This window comes from Suricata suricatta, chromosome 8, assembly GCF_006229205.1.
Source record: "Suricata suricatta isolate VVHF042 chromosome 8, meerkat_22Aug2017_6uvM2_HiC, whole genome shotgun sequence".
NCBI lineage: Eukaryota > Metazoa > Chordata > Mammalia > Carnivora > Herpestidae > Suricata > Suricata suricatta.
In genome coordinates, this window is record NC_043707.1 from 100,446,838 (window position 1) to 100,468,387 (window position 21,550).

At 39.1% G+C, this 21,550-nt stretch overlaps 1 protein-coding gene across 2 annotated transcripts in view; it reads right to left on the reverse strand.

Annotated features, from left to right (window-relative positions):
• Positions 1-19,729, reverse strand: part of SCP2 (sterol carrier protein 2) — a 118,445-nt gene extending 98,716 nt beyond the window's left edge. The window contains exons 1-5 of one of the 2 annotated variants that reach the window (XM_029948198.1): positions 19,573-19,729; positions 11,747-11,804; positions 11,064-11,135; positions 8,327-8,458; positions 5,302-5,366 (exon numbers count right to left, since the gene is read on the reverse strand). In XM_029948198.1, coding sequence (XP_029804058.1) covers positions 5,302-5,366; positions 8,327-8,458; positions 11,064-11,135; positions 11,747-11,804; positions 19,573-19,641 — 396 coding nt within the window. In that variant the 5' untranslated portion in view covers positions 19,642-19,729. The remainder of the gene's footprint in view (positions 1-5,301; positions 5,367-8,326; positions 8,459-11,063; positions 11,136-11,746; positions 11,805-19,572) is intronic. The other variant, XM_029948199.1, reaches the window with a different exon arrangement.
• Between the last annotated feature and the right edge of the window lie 1,821 nt (positions 19,730-21,550).

Sequence of the window (21,550 nt, forward strand, 5' to 3'; positions counted from 1 at the left end):
TGAGGGTGTGGAGAGATGGGCACCCTCCTACACTGTTGGTGGCAACGTAAACTGGTGCAGCCACTCTGGAAAACAGTGTGGAGGTTCCTCAAAAAACTATTGATAGAACTCCCTTATGACCCAGCAATAGCATTGCTGGGGATTTACCCAAGAGAGACAGAAATGCTGATGCATAGGAGCACATGTACCCCAATGTTCATAGCAGCAATGTCAACAATAGCCAAAACATGGAAGGAGCCTAAATGCCCATCACCTGATGAGTGGATCAAGAAGATGTGGTATATATACACAATGGAGTACTACATGGCAATGAGAGGGAATGACATATGGCCTTTTGTAAAAAAGTGGATGGACCTTGAGGGTGTCATGCTGAGTGAAGTAAGCCAGGCAGAGAAGGACAGAAACCATATGTTTGCACTCATAGGTCTAGCAGGAAAACAGGAGAGACCTAATAAAAATTTTTTTTAATTTATGGTATGCCGTTTAAGCAGTGTTTTAAAAGAATCTATAGTACCAAATACCTACATTTGAAAAAAAGGACAGATTTAAAAGCAATGACCTAAGTTTCCAACTTCATAGACTATAAAAATAAAGAACAAGTTAAACCTACTGCAAGAAAAAGGAAATATTAAGGATCACAGTAGATCCAACTAGAAAGTGAGCAGAATGAAATAAATTGAAATTAACAGAATGGAATAGAAAAGAGAAAAAAATAGAGAAAACCCAATGAAAACAAAAGCTGGTATTCTGACAGGACCAATAAAATTGGTAAACATCTTTTACTTTACTGATCATGGGAAAAGAAGAGAAGACAAAAATTAACAACATCAGAGGAAGAGAACAGACATGTCTAAAAATCTTATTTTAGGGTGCCTGGGTAGCTCAGTTGGTTAAGCATCTGACTTTGGCTCAGGTCATAGTCTGTGGTTCATGGGTTTGAGCCCCACATCAGGCTCTATGCTGACAGCTCAGAACATCCCTGACTTGGTTCATGATGTTTTCCCCCATACCCAGAAAGATCTTATCTTTCCCTATCTTTAACTATCTTTATTATATTATTATAATTACCCACATTTATTATATAACAATTTCATATAATTATTATCTCTTATTGTCTTTAAGACCCAACCTAACATCTCCCACTTTTTTTTTAAGTTATGAGTAAAAAACATTTATTTCAGGGGCGCCTGGGTGGCTCAGTTGATGGTCTCACGGTTCATGGGTTCGATCCCCACGTCAGGCTCTGTGCTGACAGCTAGCTCAGAGCCTGGAGCCTGCTTCAGATTCTGTATCTCCTTCCCTCTCTGACCCTCCTCTGCTCATGCTGTCTGTCTCTCAAAAATAAATTTTAAAAAAACAACAGAAAAAAAAGATTTATTTCAGTATTTAGCATGTAGGCATCTCTAAACATACACTTTATTCCTGCACTACTACTGGAATCTGGATAGGCAGAAGAAGACTACACACACCCACATGCACACACATGCATATTCCTGTGCCACTGGGACCTGATTTATTTAGCAGATTATACCAACACTCTGCAAGGGCCAGGAGGCCTCACAGAGTATGTGGATGGGCACACGTCAGCCGGTTTTCCTTGGCCCTTAATCATACAAATCAAATCCCACTTTCTTAAAATGTTCTCTAAGTGAAAATGCAAAATAGCTCTTGTTGATTTTAATGCCTATTAGGTGCCAGACACTCTTATGGTTACTAAGAGATACTGTCACATACATTTAACTTAATTTGACATAATGTTTGAACATAAAGAACTGAATCAGATTGACCTCATAAGTCCTAGATGAATAGGCTAAAAGTTATCTTCAACTCATTTTCTAACAATGATTCTAGTTTTAGGGGTGCCTGGCTGGCACAGTTGGCAGAGCATATGACTCTTGATCTCAAAATCATGAGTTAGATGTTGGATGTAGAGACTGCTTAAATAACAACGGAGGAAGCAGAGGTGGCTTTGGCGGGGGTAGTGGAAGCAACTGTGGAGGCGGTGGAAGCTATAATGATCTTGGCAATTATTACAACAATCAATCTTCAAAATTTGGACCCAGGAAAGGAGGAAATTTTGGAGGCAGAAGCTCTGGCCCCTCTGGTGGTGGAGGCCAGTACTTTGCCCAAACCAAGGTGACTCTGGCAGTTCCAGCAGCAGCAGTAGCTATGGCAGTGGCAGAAGGTTTTCATTACTGCCAGGAAACCGAGCTTAGCAGGAGAGGAGAGCCAGGGAAGTGACCCGGAAGCTACAGGTTACAGCAGATTTGTGAACTCAGCCAAGCACAGCGGTGGCGGGGCCTTGCTGCTACAAAGAAGACGTGTTTTAGACAGTACTCATGTGTATGGGCAAAACCCTGAGGACTGTATTTGTGACTAATTGTATAACAGGTTATTTTAGTTTCTGTTCTGTGGAAAGTATAAAGCATTCCAACAAAGGGTTTTAATGTAGATTTTTTTTCTGCACCCATGCTGTTGATTGCTAAATGTAATAGCCTGATCATGACGCTGAATGAATGTCTCTTTAAAAAAAAAAAGTAAAGGAGTGGAAAAAGATATTATATTCAAATGAAAACCAAAAGAAAGCTGAAGTTGCTATACATATATCAGACAAAATAAACTTAAAGATTATAATAAGAGACAAATAAGGTCATTAAACTAAAATCTACTTCTATAAATTACACATAAGATTCAAATATTCAATCTAAAGAAAAACACTTAATAATTTTGGCTCTCCTCTATATTCACATGTTGATATACTTATTAAAGTATAATTAAGTTTGGTCTTATTATTTTAAGTCAGGTTTAAAATCTCAAAACCAACAATCCAATGATAAAGAAGTCAACCCAACAAGATGACATAACATTTTTTCATGCACCCAACACACAGCACCTAAATATATAAACCAAATGTCAACAGTCCTAAAGGAAAAGATAGACGGCATGCAATAATAGTACAGAAAACTTTAATATCCTACTTTCATCAACAGACAGATTATTCAGACAGAAAATCAATAAGGAAACACTGGACCAGATGAACTTAACAGACATATTCAGAACATTCCATCCAAAAGCAAAAGAATACACATTCTTCTGTGGTACAAATGGAACATTCTCCAGAATAAATCATGTGGTAGGCCTCAAAACAAGTCTTAAAAAATTTAACAAGACTGAAATCATCAAGCATCTTTCCCAACCATACAGGTATGAAACTAGAAGAAAACTAGAAAATTCACAAATATGTGGAGATTAAACAACATGCTTGAACAAATGGGTCAAAAAAAATTTTTTTAATCTTTAAGATGAATGAAAATGGAAATAAAACATATCAAAACTTATGGGATGCAGCAAAAGCAGTTCTAAGATGGAAGTTCATAGTGATAAACGCCTATACTGAGAAATGAGAAAGATCTCCAAAAACAAAAACAAAAACACCCCACACAACAAAACCCAAACTTTACACCTCAAGGAATAAGAAAAAGAAGAACAAGGTAAGCCCAAAGTTAGTAGAAAGAAGAATGTAACAAAAATCACAGTGGAAATAAATGAGGCAAAAAATCAAATAGAAAACATCAGTGAAACTAAACTGATGGAGAAACTATCTTTTGGAGAAGATAAACAAAATGCCCAATCCTTATTTTCTCTCACCACTTCTTCTCCATTAATTCCAATTAAGCATAATTATATCTTATCATACTATCATCTATCTTAACTCTGGCCATTTTTTCATCTTTTTTCTCTTTAGAGTCTATACTAAATAATTATTTCTAACTAGTCCAGTTTCACTATTCTCTTTTTAGTCATGTGTAATCTTTTGATTTCTAAATTTTAATTACTTTATTGTTCTTTTTTTATAAACTCTATTTTTTTTCTTGCCTATCATGTCCCTTTTTGCAGTTTCCAATACTCTTACAATATTTCCAAGTTGTCTTTTATTTCTTTAAAATGGTAAAAGTGCCTAAATCTGTGTTTAATAAATCCAGTTTCTGGGGTGCCTGGGTGGCTCAGTCAGTTGGGCCTCCGACTTCGGCTCAGGTCAGATCTCACTTTCGTGGGTTTGAGCCCCGCGTCAGGCTCTGTGCTGACAGCTAGCTCAGAGCCTGGAGCCTGCTTCCGGTTCTGTGTCTCCTTCTCTCTCTGCCCCTCCCCCTCTATGCTCTGTCTCTCTCTGTAACAAAAATAAATAAAACATTTTAAAAAATTAAAAAAAAATAAATCCAGTTTCTGAGGTCTTCAGAGATCACTCTTTACTCTGCCTTCTTTCTCCTGGTTCCAATTATGGTGCCTTGTTTCTTTAAAGCCTGGTTATCTTCGACTACATGTCTTGGATAATTATTTAAAGAGTCCTTAAAGCCTCCAAAAGAAAATTGACACTTGTGTCTGTTAAGTACCTAGGTAACTACCATTCTGGAACCAATTTAGACTCAACTCAAGGTTTGAGGTTTCTTTAACTGCCCTGTAATGCGCATTTTGGTAGCAACCTTACATGAGGAATATCAGAAAAAGGTTTTTCTGGGTTTGTTTTTTCCCTTCTCGTTTTTTCTCCCCTGTTCTGCTCAGTGCCAAGACAACTCTCCCTGTAATCTCACAGAAAAGGAAGACATTTTTCTTTGGGTTCACCCTTACCCAAAGGGTTTATACCCACAGGGCCCCAGTTTAATGTGAGGAGTGGGTATTAAACTTCTGATCTTTGGAGGACTACTTATCTCTTCACTCCAGGGCACCTTTAAAATTAAAGCTCACACACAGCTTCCTGATCAAAGGCATTCAAGGCAAAAGTGCTTCAAATACTGCTCTTAATTCTCTGGCATTCACCTGCAATTCCTCTCTTCAGCATTTACATGCCTTTAGGATTTTTTTCTTTATATTCCAATATTTTAACTGTCATCAGTAGAACTGGTTTAAATAAGTGGGCTTCCCATTTCCAGAATCAGAAGTCCCACACTTCATTAATCCTCTTCAATTTATTAAGTGGAAATAGTTTTTGAATTAATGACTCTCACATTAAATAGGTAAATCACCTCAAATTCAATCATTTGACCTTTCTGAACATCAGGTTTATCACTGACAAAGTAGAGGTTGAACCTAATTATCTCTATGATTCTTTACTGTTCTAAAATGTATGTATATATGTGCACACATATACAATGTCACTTTTCAGGTTGAGAAGATATCAGCTCATTTAATAACTATGTCAAATTATGCTTTATGTTGCTTATTAACAGATTCTATTTATAGTAGGCAAATGAGCAAAGTTTTCCCGCAGTGCTAAAACAACTCCAGAATAACAGTAAGACTCACGTTTGTTAAAAGGGTTCCCTTCTCCATTTTCTCAAATCCAAGAGCCAAGACACAATCTGCCACACCTTGAAAGAAAATGTAATCATTAGGAAAAATTAAATTTCAAGACATCTAACCAAATACCATTAAATACTTTAAGTAATTTATGTAAAATTGAGAAAGATGCTATAATCTGACAAAATGTTTAATAAGTGAAAAATTAGAGTAAATTCTTACATGAGTCTAGGTAGGAGAATAAATTAGGAAAGTATTTAATTCTTCCTTTGATTCTAAATAATTATTTATATGCTAATAAAACGTTTTATTAATATGGAAATATGGCTCAATGAAAACAAATATAAATAAAAAATTTTGGTTTTTTAAAGTTTATTTATATTTTAATGTTTATTCACTTTTTGAGACAGAGAGAGAGAGACAGAGAGACAGAGCATGAGTTGGGGAGAAGCAGAGCGAGAAGGAGACACAGAATACAAAACAGGCTCCAGGCTCCCAGCTTTCAGCACAGAGCCCTATGCAGGGCTCAAACTCTCAAACTCGAGATCTTGAACTGAGCCCAGGTCAAGAGTCAGATGCTTAACCAACTGAGCCATCCAGGCACCCCTAAATAACTAATTTTAAAACAAATAAAAATTTAAAAACTTTTAAAGGATCCTGGTCAAAATCTTTAAGAATTATTTTTGGAGTGAGGGGATGCCTAAAAATGAAGTTAAAGTTCAACTGAACAGGAAAATAAGACTTACCAAAATTTTCTTAAAAAAAAGAAGAAGAAAATTAACCACATGAGGGGCACAGAGGACTCCAGCATTATCAAACAATAAGCCGTAATAAAGCTCCAACAATTAAAACAATAGTGGAGGGGCACCTGGGTGGCTCAGTTGGTGGGGCATCCAACTCTTGATTTAGCCTCAGGTCATGATCCCAAGGTTGTGCAATCAAGCCCCATGTAAGGCACTCTCCCTCTGCCCCTCTCTCCCACTCCCGCACTCTCTCTCTAAAAAACAAAACAAAACATGGGCTGCCTGGGTGGCTCAGTTGATTAAGCATCTGACTCTTGACTTCAGCTCAGGTCATGATCTCATGTTCAAGAGTTCAGGCCCCAAACTGGACTCTGCACTGACAGCGCAGAGCCTGCTTGGGATTCATTCTCTCTCTCTCTCTCTCTCTCTCTCTCTCTCCTCCCTCCCTCTTTCTTCTCCTTCCCTGCTCTTGCTCTCTCACCGTCTCAAAATAAATAAATAAACTTAAAATAAAAAAATTTAAAAAAACAAAACAAACAGAAACAATTGTGGAGTAGTAGAGCAATAATCAACAATCAATAGAACAGAATAGAGGGCCTAATAAAATACCCTGGAATGCGAAAATACAGAATATGATATATACTCAAGAGAACTGAAAACATATGACCATGAAAAATGTACAGAAATATTTATAGAAGCATTATTCATAATAGGCAAAAAATAGAAACAATCCAATGCCCATTAATTGATAATTGGATCAACAAAACGTGCTCTATCCATACAATGGAACATTATTTGGTCACAAAATATAGTGAAGCAGGGATATATGCCACAACATGGATGAACTGTGAAAACATTATGCTAAGTGAAAGAAGCCACAAAAGGCTATATATTGTATGATTACATTCACTTAATGTTCAGAATAGGTAAATCCAGAGATAGAAAGTACGTTAGTTGTTACCTGGCATTCAGGAGATGGGTAAATGTGGAGCGACTGCTGATAGCTTTAGGGTTTCTTTTTGGGGTGATAAAAATGTTCTAAAACACCAGATAGTGGTGATGGTTTCACGAAATCTGTGATAATACTAAAAAACACTTAATTGTATTATTTCAAAAGGTGAATCTTATGGTACATAAATTAAATCTCAATAAAGTTATTTTGTTAATTTTTTTTTAATTTTTATTTTTGAGGGGCGCCTGGGTGGCTCAGTTTGTTGAGCATCTGGCTTCGGCTCAGGTCTTGATCTCACAGTTCATGGGTTCGAGCCCTGTGTCGGGCTCTGTGCTGACAGCTAGCGCAGAGCCTGGAGGCCGCTTCAGATTCTGTATCTCCCTCTCTCTCTGACCCTCCCCTGATCGCGCTGTCTCTCTCTGATTCTCAAAAATAAATTTAAAATATTAAAAATTTTTTTAGTTTTAATTTTTGAGAGAGAGAGCATGAGCAGGGGAGGGGCAGAGACAGAGGGGGACAGAGGATCCAAAGCGGGCTCTGTGATGACAGCAATGAGCCCAATGAGAAGCTCAAACTCACAAACCATTAGATCATGACCCGTACAAAAGTCAGATGCTCAACAAACTGAGCCACCCAGGTGCCCCTACAGTTGTTATTTTTTAAAAAGATCTAAATTATAGGGGCACTTGGTCGGTTAAGTATCCAACCCTTGATTTCAGCTCAGGTCATAATCTCAGAGTTCAGAAGATCTGCCCCAAGTTGGGCTCTGTGCTGATAGTGCAGAGCCTTCTTGGGATTCTCTCTCCCCCTCTCTCTCTGCCCCCACCCCTCTGCATGCATGCGCACACAAGCACTCTCTCTCTCTCTCTCCCTCAAAATCAATAAATCAATTTTAAAAAATAGTTTAAAAATATATACACATTATAAAACAATCCCTCTGGGGCACCTGGGTGGCTCAGTTGGTTAATTAAGCATATGACTCTTGATTTTAGCTCAGGTCATGATGTCATGGTTCATGGGTTCAAGCCCTACATCTAGCTCTGTGCTGGTGGCCTGGAGCCTGTTTGGGATTCTCTCTCTCTCTCTCTCTCTCTCTCTCTCTCTCTCTCCCTCTCCCTCTCCCTCTCCCTCTCCCTCTCCCTCTCCCTCTCTGCCCCTGCCCTTCTTGTGTCTCTGTCTCTGTCTCTCACTCTCTCTGTCAAAATAAATAAATAATTAATAAATTAATAAATAAATAAATAAAGCAATCCCTTCAATGGTCATAGGGAGAAATGATGAAGGGGGGGCAATAACCCCATATCTATTTAAGTATATGAGACAAATAAACAATCCTCACCACCCTGTATCAGCTGCCGGGCCATAAACAAAGCAGTAGAACCAGTAGCACAGTTATTGTTGACATTGATTATAGGAATTCCAGTCAGTCCCAAACTGTGATAGATAGACCTCTGGCCAGAGGTAGACTCACCTGTGCAGAAAAAGAAACAAAAACTATAATAACTACATGGGAATTTATGAAGCTGCAATGTAACATAATACCACAGTGTGTTTTTTTTCTGGGTAGTATGCCTTTGCCTAGGATACAACATAGGCAGAACAATAAATAAACTACTTAGATCTTACTCAGAAAAAGTTTCTGCATTAAGGATCACTTATACTCCAACTATGAAAAATCCTCAAAACACAGTATGATATGTACTTTCTCTACATGTTACAGAGGTAGGAAGGTAGAGAAATGCCTAGTAATTGCAAACAATTCAATCTGGCTAGTGCTACATGATAAAGGAAGCAATGTTTCATTTATGCTTCAGATATAAATCTTTAAAACTATACCATCTGATTAAAAGGCTATAAGGGGCGCCTGGGTGGCTCAGTCAGTTGAGCATCCGACTTCAGCTCAGGTCATGATCTCACAGTTTGTGGGTTCAAGCCCCGCATCGGGCTTTGTGCTGACAGCTTAGAGCCTGAAGTCTGTTTCTGATTCTGTGTGTCCCTCTCTCTCTCTGACCCTCCCCTGCTCATGATCTCTCTCTGTCTCTCAAAAATAAACTGTTAAAAAACTTTTTTTAATAAAAATTTAAAAAATAATACAAGGCTATGATTTTCTCAGGGCACCTGTGTGGCTCAATCAATTAAGTGTGCAACTCTTGATTTCAGCTCAGGTCACGATCTCAGTTTGTGAGTTCAAGCCTGGCATCAGGCTCTGCACTGACAGTGAACAACCTGCTCAGTGTTCTGTCTCCCTCTCTCTGCCCCTTCCCTGCTTGCTCTCTCTCTCTCTCTCTCTCTCTCTCTCTCTCTCTTTCTCTCTCTCTAAGATAAAAAAGCATTATAAAATAATAATAATTTAAAAATAGAAATAAATAAATTTTTTAAAGGTTACGATTTTTTCTCTTCATATAAAGGTTCCACAACTTCAAAAAGTTTAAAAGATCCTGTATGGCAGGTTGCTCCAGAAAAATAGTGATCCAAGCTGAATATACATTTGACTCCCTTTCCCAAGTAACACAGCCACCAAAGCAGACATGCTAGAGCAATATGATGGGAACATCTCAAGGTACTCTCCAGAAGTCTTCAGGGAAAACAGTAAAGTTCAGGACCTCCTTTTCTAAATACATTGTGCATCTCTCTGACCCAGTAAATTTCCCTTTGAAGATTCTCTTGATATCATGAAATCTCAAAAAATAACCATAGATATGCACACAGACTCATTTACAGTTATGCTTACTATAGTCTTTTATGATAATTAGAAATTAGAAAAAAATTTAAATGTCCCATGAATGAATGAAAGAATGAATAAATATCCAAGACAGGATATCATTAGTACTACTAAATAAACTGTAGTAAATCCCAAAGACTATAAAATCATGCAATCATTAAAAATGCTGTAAAAAGACTGGAGACATTCTAAATGTCCATTAAAAGGCAATGGATTAAATAAATTATGATAGATCTGTTCAATGGAATTTTATGTTATCATAAAAAAAAGACCAAGGGAACTCTTTATGATACAATTTGGAACAGTAGCCAAGAACTACTAAGTGAAAAAAAAATTAAGATACAAAACAGTGTGTATGTTATGCTACCATGTATGTGACAAAAGGGGAAAGGGGACGTTACATACTCACACATACTCGAATATGTACAGATCACCTCTGAAAAGATACACCAGAAATTAGTGAAACTGGCTGTCTCAGGGAAGGTAACCATGAGATAGGGAGACAGGAATAAGTATGAGATTTTCCACTATATAACCATCCACCGTTGGTATTTTTGTACCATGTAAATACTTTATCAATTCCAGAAAAAAAACTTAATTAAAAAAATGTTAATGATAATATAAAGGAAGACTTAATGGGGAATACTGACAATAATGAGTAAAGTAAGTTACCAAAAGGTATGTATACTAAGACCTTATTTTTTCTTTTTTACGTTTTATTTACTTAAATAATTTCTACACCTAATATGGGGCTCGAACTCACGATCCAGAGATCAAAAGCTGCACACACTTCTGACTGAGCCAGCCAGGTGCCCCAGGACCTAATTTTCTTATGGTTTCTTATGTTTCCTTCATATTCACTGAAGGATAACATAAAAAAAGTTAATAGTAATAATTTCTGAACTAGATAGTGGGATTACAGGTGATTTATTTTTTCTGGTATTTTTCTCTTTCCTTTTTATTTTTTTACAATTTGTATATTCTCTTTCTAGTTAGAAAAAAGTTTAATAAAAAATTTTATTGAATACAAAAAAGTAAACATATACTAATTTTAAGATAACAAAAACAAAAATTTGTCTTCTGAACAGTAATTATCTTTATATGGTAGAACTATGGGTAATTTTTTGTTTTTTAAAGATAAACAATTTTTTTTCATTTATCTCCTGTTTTGGCAATAAACAACGGCATAAACATATTAAACTAGGCTAACACATAGGGAAATCTAGGAATGACAGGAATAAGACATTGAATTCTGATTTTTTGAGGGTTAAAACTCACAAATGCCTCTGCATTGTTTATGAAGTTGCTGCTAGATTAGGTGAAACACTTTTAGAATATATAGTTTACCACATACCATAAACGTAGCCAACACATGCCTGTTCCACTACTGAATAAGGGATCTGTGCATCAGCTAACGCCTTCTGGCCTATAAAAACAAAAGTGTTTAATCAAGTAGTGTTTTGAGTATTTGCTTTAGGTGAATAAATATTGAGTTTAGAGTTTTACCAGAGTAGATCTACCTCTAAATAGTCCATGTTCAATTCAAATGACAAACCTTCATCAAATCCTCTCAGATCACTCCATTCAGAAATAACCATTTCTTCCTCTAAGCCACTACATCCCATTTCCATACCTCCTTTCTGATACGTATATACCATCAATATATTAAATCCCAAAATCTTAAACCTCCTTAGTAGCAAGTTCTTCGTCTTACTCATCTCTGTGGCTCCACTGCTCATCCAAAGAACAAAACTGGAAAGAATATCATCATTGGGAGGGGTGGGGGAACTCCCTCAGAGCCTTCAGCAAACACACTGGATAGTACATAAAATCAAAGGCCACTGTTTGCCCTGGCTGTCTAGCTAAGAATTAGCCCCAGCTCTTTTCCCTCTGTCCTTTCTAATGAATCAGTAGAGAACTGTCTGCATAGGTTCTTCTCCTTGACCCAGGCTTCCTTGATAGTTGCAAGGCTGCTCCACAATCAAGACAGACTACACAATAGCATCAATGTTCAAAGATCTAAATTTTCTATTTTACCTGCTTCTTTTGCCAAGTCAGGATAGTCTCTTGAATTCTCAAGTCCAGGCTTCACGAACTAGAAATACAGGAGGAGGTAATAATAGAAGCAAATATAGTTAGATTTTTCTTACAACAGAGCACTGCAGAAATTTATTCATCTATTAACTTAAAAACATACTGAGCACCTATCATGTTCCTGGACTCTGACAATAAATAATACATAGTTTGCCCTCAGGGATCTTCTAGTTGAATAGAAAACAGAAAATTATACTATAGTGTCCATAAGTACAGAATAATTTGGAAGGGAAAACTACATGGGCTCAGAGGGAGGATTAGAAAGGCTTCCCAGAGGAACTGACTTTGAAATTAAGTCTTTTAGGATGGAGTTTGCCTTGTAAAGAAAACAAAACTTCTAGGGCAAAGGTCTAGAAGTGGGCAAATATGGCTCAATCCAGGTACTGACTGTACTAACAAGTTTATATTGCAGAAGTTAAAGGGCACGATAAATAAGAGAAAGTGATAGGTAAAGAAGAGTCACTTAGGTCCAAATGATGATAACCACGAACATTTATTGGGCATTTACTGTATTGTGCATTACGCTAAGCACTTCACATACATTAACTCATTTAATCCTCACAATAATCCTAAGAGGTAGTTACTATTATTATATCATCACTTTACAGTAAGAAAACTAGGGTATAGAGAGATTAATTTACCCAAGGTCACATAGCTAATAAGCAATGAAGCTGAAACATCATACAGTCGGGCTCTAGAGCCAACACAGGGGGCATTATATGCATTCCTTTGACATCTGAACTTTATCCTGAAGATAATGAATTTTTTTTAAGAGACTTGAAAAATAAACAATGAGATACTGCTACACACCTACTAGAATGGCCAAAATCCAAACACTGGCTATACCAAATGCTGACAAGGATGTAGAGCAACAGGAAGTCTCGTTGCTGGTGGGAATGCAAAGTGGTATAGCCATTGTGGAAGACAGTGTGGTGGTCTCTTATAAAACTAAACTTTCTCTTAATATATAATCCAGCAATTGTGTTCCTTGGTATTTATGCAAATGAGTTGAAAACATGTCCACAACAAAAGCCCATACAGACACATTTATAGTAATTTTAAATGATTGCCAAAACTTGTTAAGTAACCAAAATGTCTTTAGTAGGTGAATAAATAAACTATGATACACAGACTCCTATTCAGCACTAAACAGATATGGACTATCAAGCCATGAAAAGATATGGAGGGTGATGCCTACGTGCCTCAGTCAGAGAAGCATCTAAATATTGGCTTGGGTCATAATCTCCTGGTTCGTGAGATAGAGCCGGGCTTCTTGGACTTCTGCCCTGACAGTTCGGAGCCTGCTTGGAATTTCCTCTCCCCACTGTCTCTGCCCCTCCTCTGCTCGGGCTCACTCACACACATATTCTCTCTTTCTCTCTCAAAATAAATAATAAACTTAAAAAAAAAAAAAAACAAAGGAAAGACAGGGAGAAGTTTTAAATGCATGTTACTAAGTGAAGAAGTCAATCGGCAAAGCCTACAGACTATATGATTCCAACTATATGACACCCTGGAAAAGGCAAAACTATGGAGATAATAAAAAGATTAGTGGTTGTCAGGGGTTGAAGGAAGGGAGGGATGAATAGGCAGAGCACAGAGGATTTTTAGAACAGAAAAACTATTCTGTATGATTTTTTAATTTTTTTTATTTTTTGAGAGAGAGTGAGGGACGGGCAGAGAGAGAGGGAGACACAAAATCTGAAGCAGGCTCCAGGCTCTGTGCTGTCAACACAGGGCTCAAACCCACGGACCATGAGATCATGACCTGAGCAATGCTTAACCAAGTGAGCCATCCAGGCACCCCATATTCTGTATGATATTATAATGGATACGTATCATTATACATTCATGCAAACCTAGAATATACACCACAAGAGAACACTAATGTAAGCTACAGACTCTGAGTGATAATGATGTATCAGTTTAGGTTTACTGATTATAACAAATGCCTCATTCTGGTGCAGATTACTGATAGTGAGTGAGGCTGTACTTATGTGGGGGCAGGGAACATATGGGAACTTTCTGCTCAATTTTGACGTAAACCTAAAACTGCCTTGAAAAATAAAGCCTTATTATTTTAAAAAAAGAGAGAGACTGGGGTGAGAAGACCTGTATTTTAGATTAATCTAGATGCAATGTGGAGAAATGAATGAAGGGAACAGGCTGGAGGCAGTGAGGACAAATGATCCTGAAACAGTCCAAGTGAGAGTTGACTAAGATAATAGCAGAAAAGATGAAAAAAGGACACAGATTTAAGAAACATAAAAGAAGAAAACCTACCAAACTAGGTAGCCAATTAGATAAAGTGGAGTGGTTTGCTGGCCAGTGGGGGTGCTAACAAAAAAAATGGCTTTCGGGGCTCTAGGGTGGCTCAGCTGGTTATGCGTCTGACTTTGCTCAGGTCGTGATCTCGCAGTTCATGGGTTCGAGCCCGGCAACAGGCTCTATGCTGACAGCTCAGAGCCTGGATGGAGCCTGCTTCAGATTGTGTCTCCCTCCCTCTCTGCCTCTCCCCTGCTCATGCTCGCTCTCTCTCAAAAATAAACATTAAAAAAAATTGGCTTTCAAAAAATTTTGAATGTAAGCCACAAAAGATACATATTACAATAAACCCAGTAGACACATATATACATATATAATTAGAGCTAAGTTTTTAAGAAATACTTATTATACTGATATATTTTCTATTCTATTTCAATTTTTTTAATGCTAGAAGCAACCTACCAAATTGATATCCAAACCTCCCAGTGAGTCACAAAACCAGTCTGAAATTCTATATAGAGACTTGACATAAATTAAATGCCACATTTCATTCCACAGTGTCGAAATACATGTTGAACCTGAACCAAAGGGAAACATTTAACATTTGTTCCCATACCTATTCCATCCAATTTCTTCATAATTCCTGCATTAATTAGGGAATTCTTCATAATTCCCTAATTCAGTATCTAAAAATTACCTACTCTACCCCTACTTATTCTTCAATTCTCTAGCTACAATCAGAGCATTTCCAGACAGCATTTATATAAAGAGAATAGTACGCTAGGTTCTAACTGGGAATACCAATTAATGATTAAATTATTGCCCATGTAGTGAAATGGCTGCACTTTCCCACTTCTTACAGAAATCAAGGCAGCTTTTTAATGACTGCTCGAGCAAATAAACACATACAACATTACTTCTTCAAAATTAAAAGCACAGTTAGGTGGAAACGACCAAATTCCATTAACAGCAGAGCGGATCAGCTGTGGTATGTTCACACAATGGACTACATGACATCAAGTCGAATGAAAAATCTATAACTACACATAAAATTATGGATGACTCTCACAAATATAATGCTGAATAAAAAAGCCAGAACTAATATAGAGCATATACTATAGTATTAAAGATCTGAAGTCAGGATGATAGTGAGGAGTCAGTGGCTGAAAAAGAGCACGAAGGAGAGATTCTGAGGAGCTGGTAATGTTCTGGGTTTTTTTTAGTTTTTATTTTTTTATCAAAGAATGCAAAATAAACAAACAAAAAGCACCATTAGGCTTATAATAAAAACAGCAATTATGTTTCACTACTCTTCACGCACTAGTCATACTTGTTCCCGAAACATCCACTTTTCATTCTCTTAGACATTTCTTTTTTTTATAAATTGCCATATTTCTAAGTGTTCTTATACTATTATTTCTTTATCAATTTAAGAAATTACATCACAATCTCCAAAAAGGGCCAGTGAGGATTAGGCCTCTCAGGCCCCCTCACATATACATTTACACTTACCCCATCCCACTTATACAAATGAATAATAATTTTTTACTAAATCAGTACTCAATGTTTACTTTATTAAGCTAATATGTCTTTTTCCTGGGCCAACCTATGTGCTATAATTACATTTCCTTTATGGTATAATTTTTTTCTCTAGAGTTATTTAAAAATTTTTTAACCTTTTGGGGGCACCTGGCTGGCTCAGTCAATAGAGCATGCAACTCTTAATCTCGGAGTTATGAGTCTGAGCCCCAGACCAGTGTAGATTCTGTAAAAACAAATAAATAAATAGTTTTTTAAATAATAAAAAAGGGGTGCCTGGGTGGTTCAGTAGGTTGAGCATCCAAATCCAGTTCAGTTCATGATCTCACGGTTTGTGAGCTCTCTCTCTCAAAAATAAATAAGCGTTTAAAAAATAAATTTAAAAAAATTAAAGTTCTAGCCTTTTTAAAGATTAATTATAAATAGGAGAGATACAGTATACCACACACCACACACAAAACAGGAATTATTCTAAGGCAGACACTCTTGCATCCACTGACAAAGATTCTCTCCTTCACCAAACTCTAGCCAGGCCCCTCTGAGCACTCTCCTCTAAGCCACCACCTTGGCTTACAAAGATCAAACACTAGCAGAGTTTTTAGCAGCTCAAGTCCACATCTCCAGAATGACCCTAATCCTACTTAAAGTGCCTCAAGGCTACCACAAAGAAGTTACTGTTTGTTCCCACAAACACCAGAGGTCAGGACCTCTGTCCCCAAGTCTCTGTAGGAGAGTGGGACCCAAGTTAGGATAAGCACCCATTAGCAAACCCAAATGGATTTCATATGGACCAAGCCCCCCTTCCTACTTTTTATATAAGTTTTCACTTCCCTAACACTACACTACTAAGCCCCAACTCATCACCCTCCCTATTCTATTTTCCCTTTAAAACACCCAGTCACCTCTACATAAATCAAAATTGAGTGTACTTCACACTGGACTTCCCCTTTCACAGTTGTATGTTACTGACTGAAATCTGTCCTAATGCTTTACCTAGTGTCTGACTTTCCTTATCTTTCACATTACCACCCAGTCCAAAAAATTGAACTTTGCTTCAATTTTTACTCCAGAAACTCTTCTAAACACTGACCCAATCTCAATCGCCTCTTACTATCATCCTTTTACAGCAATCACTTCTTTGCAGTATTTCATAATTTTATCATCCAAGTATATACCACCCGTAGACACTAATTTAGTCTTGCCCTTTATCAAAATTCCATGGGTCTTTTAATTCTCTTTTAATCTACAGGTCCTCCCCACTCTCAAGGTATCTGTTTAAGAATCTAGACTATCTCACCTAGAGCTGCCCAGATACCTATTGTTTTAGCAAACTTGTTTCAGTTGGGGGGCGGTTCAGTTGAGGGGGGGTTGTGATGAAAAATATATTTCTGCTGTGGTCATGAAATTATCATACATAAAAGTATTAGAAAAATTAAATGCTGGGCGCCTGGGTGGCTCAATTGGTCAGGCGTCTGACTTCAGCTCAGGTCATCATCTCGCAGTCCATGAGTTCAGGCCCTGCATCAGGCTCTGTGCTGACAGCTCAGAACCTGGGTCCTGCTTCAGATTCTGTATCTCCTGGGGCACCTGGGTGGCTCAGTTGGTTAAGCGGCTGGCTTTGGCTCAGGTCATGATCTCACAGTCTGTGGGTTTGAGCCCCGCATCGGGGTCTGTGCTGACAGCTAGCTCAGAGCCTGAAGCCTGCTTCAAATTCTGTGTCTCCCTCTCTCTCTGACCCTTCCCTGCTTGTGCTCTCTCTCTCTCAAAAATAAATAAAAGACAGAAAAAAATTTTTTTAAAAAATTCTGTATCTCCCGCTCTCTCTGCCCTTCCCCCATTCATGCTCTGTCTCTGTCTCTGTCAAAGATAATCATTTTTTTAAAAAGAGAAAAATTAAGTGCTTATTATTTGGTCCTAACTATTAGGGCACCAGAATTTCCAAAAAGGAAAAAAATAGTGGCCAGAGTAACTTAGAGAAACTTGAAGAAATAGAAATAAGAAAATATAGGACTTGGGACTCTGCTATAGACTGAATGTCTGTGTCCTCCCAAAAGTTATATACTGACATCTAATCCCCAATATAATTGAATTTGGAGGATGGAGCCTTTATGAATGGGATTAATACACTTATAAAAGAGACCCCAGAGAGCTCCCTCACCCCTTCTGCCGTGTGAGGACACAAGAAGAAGACAGCTGTCTATGAGCCGGAAGGCAAGATACTGAATCTGCCAGTGCCTTGTTCCTGGACATTCTAGCCTCCAGAACTATGAAAAATGAGTATCTGCTCAACCCACTGCTATAGCAATCCAAACAGATGAAGTCAGACCAGTACTTGAAATAGGCAGAAGGTAAATCTATGAAAAAAGAGCATATCAGAAGGTAAGCAGCATAGCCAAAGGGACTTGGGCTGCTACCAGCCAGGTGGTGGTTGTGATTTGGTAGTATTCAAATCTGGTGACATCCACCATAGGAATTCTAACTTATTTCCTACACTGATAAATAAAATCTCATTAAGAGAACTTCAAGTTGTACAGGGAACTCAGCTATTCAAATTCAGAACCATCACACAGGGGTTCCTGGGTGGCTCAGTACATTAAGTGTCTCACTTAGGCTCAGATCATAATCTCGAAGTTTATGAGCTCAGCTCAGATCCATGATCTCACAGTTTGTGAATTCAACCCCCCCACATCAGGCTCTGTGCCGACAGCTCAGAGCCTGGAGCCTGCTTCAGATTCTGTGTCTCCCTTTCTCTCTGCCCCTCCCCTGCTCACGATTCGTCTCTCTCTGTCTCTCAAAAATAAACAAACATTTCTTTAAAAATTAAAAAAAAAAAAAGCATGGTAGCTTCATGCTGAGAGGCTGAGTGTAATTCCAGGAAAGAAGTCTAGCAGTCCCACTCAGGCTGCTGCTTCAGGTGCTCACTGTCTCTGTTAACAACTCCCTGCAAAAAAAAAAAAAAATGCTGAATGCTACTTTCACTTTCTGCCTTTTTCTAAAAGAGAAAATGCTCTTCGAATTTCAGCTAACACAATTAGGCATTAATACAAGTCTCTTGTGAAAATGAAGTGGTGCAACTTGAACTTTCCAAAAGTAGGGGATACCTGCACTGAAGCAAAGATTAAGTACAGGGCTCTGTGGAAAGGTCAGGAGGATCAGAAACTTCTTGGAGAAGATAAGATCTGAACCAGTCTTCTAAAAATCTAAAGTCCACCAAGTACAAGCAGTAAGAACAAGAGAAGCAAAGCTAGAGAGGCATAAAACAGTGCGGGTGAAACTAATAAGCACGTTGGGATTACTCGCACTTGGGAGTGGGGACGGTGTCAAGAAAGGAGACCTGGAGCCTCTGGAGTCCTGAGAACCAGGCAGCGTACCACTCAGGAACAGAGCGGAGGTCGGAGCATGCAGAAAACCTGCCGCTTGGGCCAAGACACTGCACATCACTAACGTTTCTCCTTCTCATCCACACTTATAACCGTGCCTGCAAAGGGACCACAGGGAGTATTCCTGGGTGTGTAGAGCTGGCGACATTCCCCGTTCCAGACCTGCTTCCCTTTCCAGTGTCAGGAGGGTCTTGTCTCGTCAAAGATCCACATTCCTTGGGATTCCACCCAGAATCTAAGGCGATGTGGGTTTTCGGTTATGTTGGGGTGTCCGTCACAAATTCTGATCCAGAGAGAACAAGGAAGGAGGAAGGGAAAGAAATGGCCACAGGAACAAGCCCCAGAGAGCACCACACCTCAGAGACAACCCTACACCACAACCCATCCGAGTCGCCACTCTCATGCTCCAAGAGCCAAGAAGCCAGAACTGACCAGTGGGGTACCCGGGGCACCCTCCGGGTAGGAAGGACAACCCGCCGGGCAGCGCCAGGCCCCCGATCTGCCCTCTGTGCCCCTGTCACCTCGGGGCTCCTCCACACGTCGGCCTCTCCCGGACAGAGCGAGGGGGTCCGCGGCTCCGTTTACCTTGGTCATCCCAACCCCCACCACGAACACCCGGCGCCCGGGCCAAGGCTTTGAGGCCGCGAGGAGCATGGCTCAGACTGTGCGGGACGGAAGGCAACTGAGCAGGACCTGAGGCAGCTGACGCCGGCGCGCACCAACTGAAGCCGCAGCGACCCAGGCGAACCCCCAAGAGCCAGGGGCGGGGCGGGAAGCGGCGAGGGGGCGGGGCGGGGGCACGCTCCGGCGACGCGAGGTGGGATGAGAGACGCTCGCCTGCGCGTGCGCAGAGGCGCCTAGTGAGAGCGTTCTTCTCGGGGAGGGGTGTGTTAAGCGGTTCTATGTCGGCAAAATTCTGGTTCCCCGCTCACCGGCGGCTGGGAATCTGAGTCCACATCACACATCAGGGAAAAGCTTTATAATCTAGTACAGCCATTTGAGTTTATGTTCTCTATGATGAGATGAGTAGCGTCTAGACTGAGAGCAGTAGATGGCGGGAAACCCGACTGACAAAAGCGCAGCCTGAGGAAAAATTTTGCAAGTGTTCTAAGTGTTCTGTATCCTGTTACTGTTGATGCTGAGAAGAGTCAGTGCAAGTGCAAAAACTCATAGGGCTATACACCAACAAGAGTAAGGGGAGTATTTTACTTAATGTCTAAAACAACCAAAATTCATTCACTAGCTTCGTGGCCTTCCTTGTTAATCTCTGAGTCACACTCTTGTTTTGGTCCTGCAAGTTATGCTCAGAAACTGAGCTTTGTCTTTGCCGATAGTTTATTTAGCACAGATTCACTGTAGGGATTCTAACTTGTAATAGTAATATTTCACAAGCCAATAGCATACAGATGAACATCTCTTAATAAGCTCATGAAGAAATAACATACCCCAAACCAAAGATAGATTAATTACATTATACTTCCAGGCAAAAGGGAGATGAAATAAAGTCCAAGTTTAGTTGTGAGATGCTTCCTATGAGTTGGACCTTACGGCTAAGCTGGGATTCAGCCGCCAGCTTAGGTTCCTTACTGCTGGGGCACACAGCTAGCCGGCACCCTGTTGACCAGTACCTAGAAGGAGTAGCCTTTCCAAGGCAGGAACAGAAGTCTTCCTCTCCCTGAGACCGCTGTGCCTTTAACACCACTCAGGACCAAGAGTAGCCTGACCACCACAAGAGCAAGTGTCTCAAGATCTTCAGAGATCTGTTTTGATCAGCAAAGAGTAGCCATGCCCAAAAAGAACATTCTCAGTAAGTCCTCATATATTCTTGGTATCCAAAGTTTAAATGTCCATTATATGATAGCTGCCCCTTCTATATGTGACTATCTATAAGCACTCAGCACAATTCTGAGGCTATCATCCTCACATGGCCTCCCAAGTTCACCCTTAGATCAGAACAACTGCTCTTAACTGCACTTGTCATAAGCAGATTTGAAATCTTAAACCACACACATTCTCATAAGGTGTTTTGTGAGGATGAAAGGAATGACAGCGACAAAACCTTTAGCACTTAAGAAATAGATATAGACATGTAGGGTGATTTTTATTTGCTAATTCTGAATTTGCAAATTTGCCCACTTGCAAAAATTTATTTATAACCCCAAATCAATACATAAAGAGTTCTTCAGGTGGCAAAAAATTTGAGTTGCCTCATGCGTCGGTTCCCAGCTGAGGCTGAACAATAACAGGTCCTGTCTGCCTTCTTGTTTAACAGCTCTCATGCTGCAAATGAGTGCCCATCTCACGATCTATATAGTGCTACATTTTTCATGGTTTTGTGCTTTTTTTTTTCCTTTGGTGCTTTTGCTGTTTAAAATGGCATGCAAGCATAGTGCCTGAAGTGCTGTCCAGTGTTCCTAAGTGCAAGAAGGGTGTCATATGCTTTACGAAGAAAATAAGTGTTAAAAAAAAAATACGTGTTAGATAAACTTAGTTCAGACATGAGTTATGATGCTATCGGTCTTGAGTTCGATGCTAATGAATCAACAAATATTAAATAAGGTGC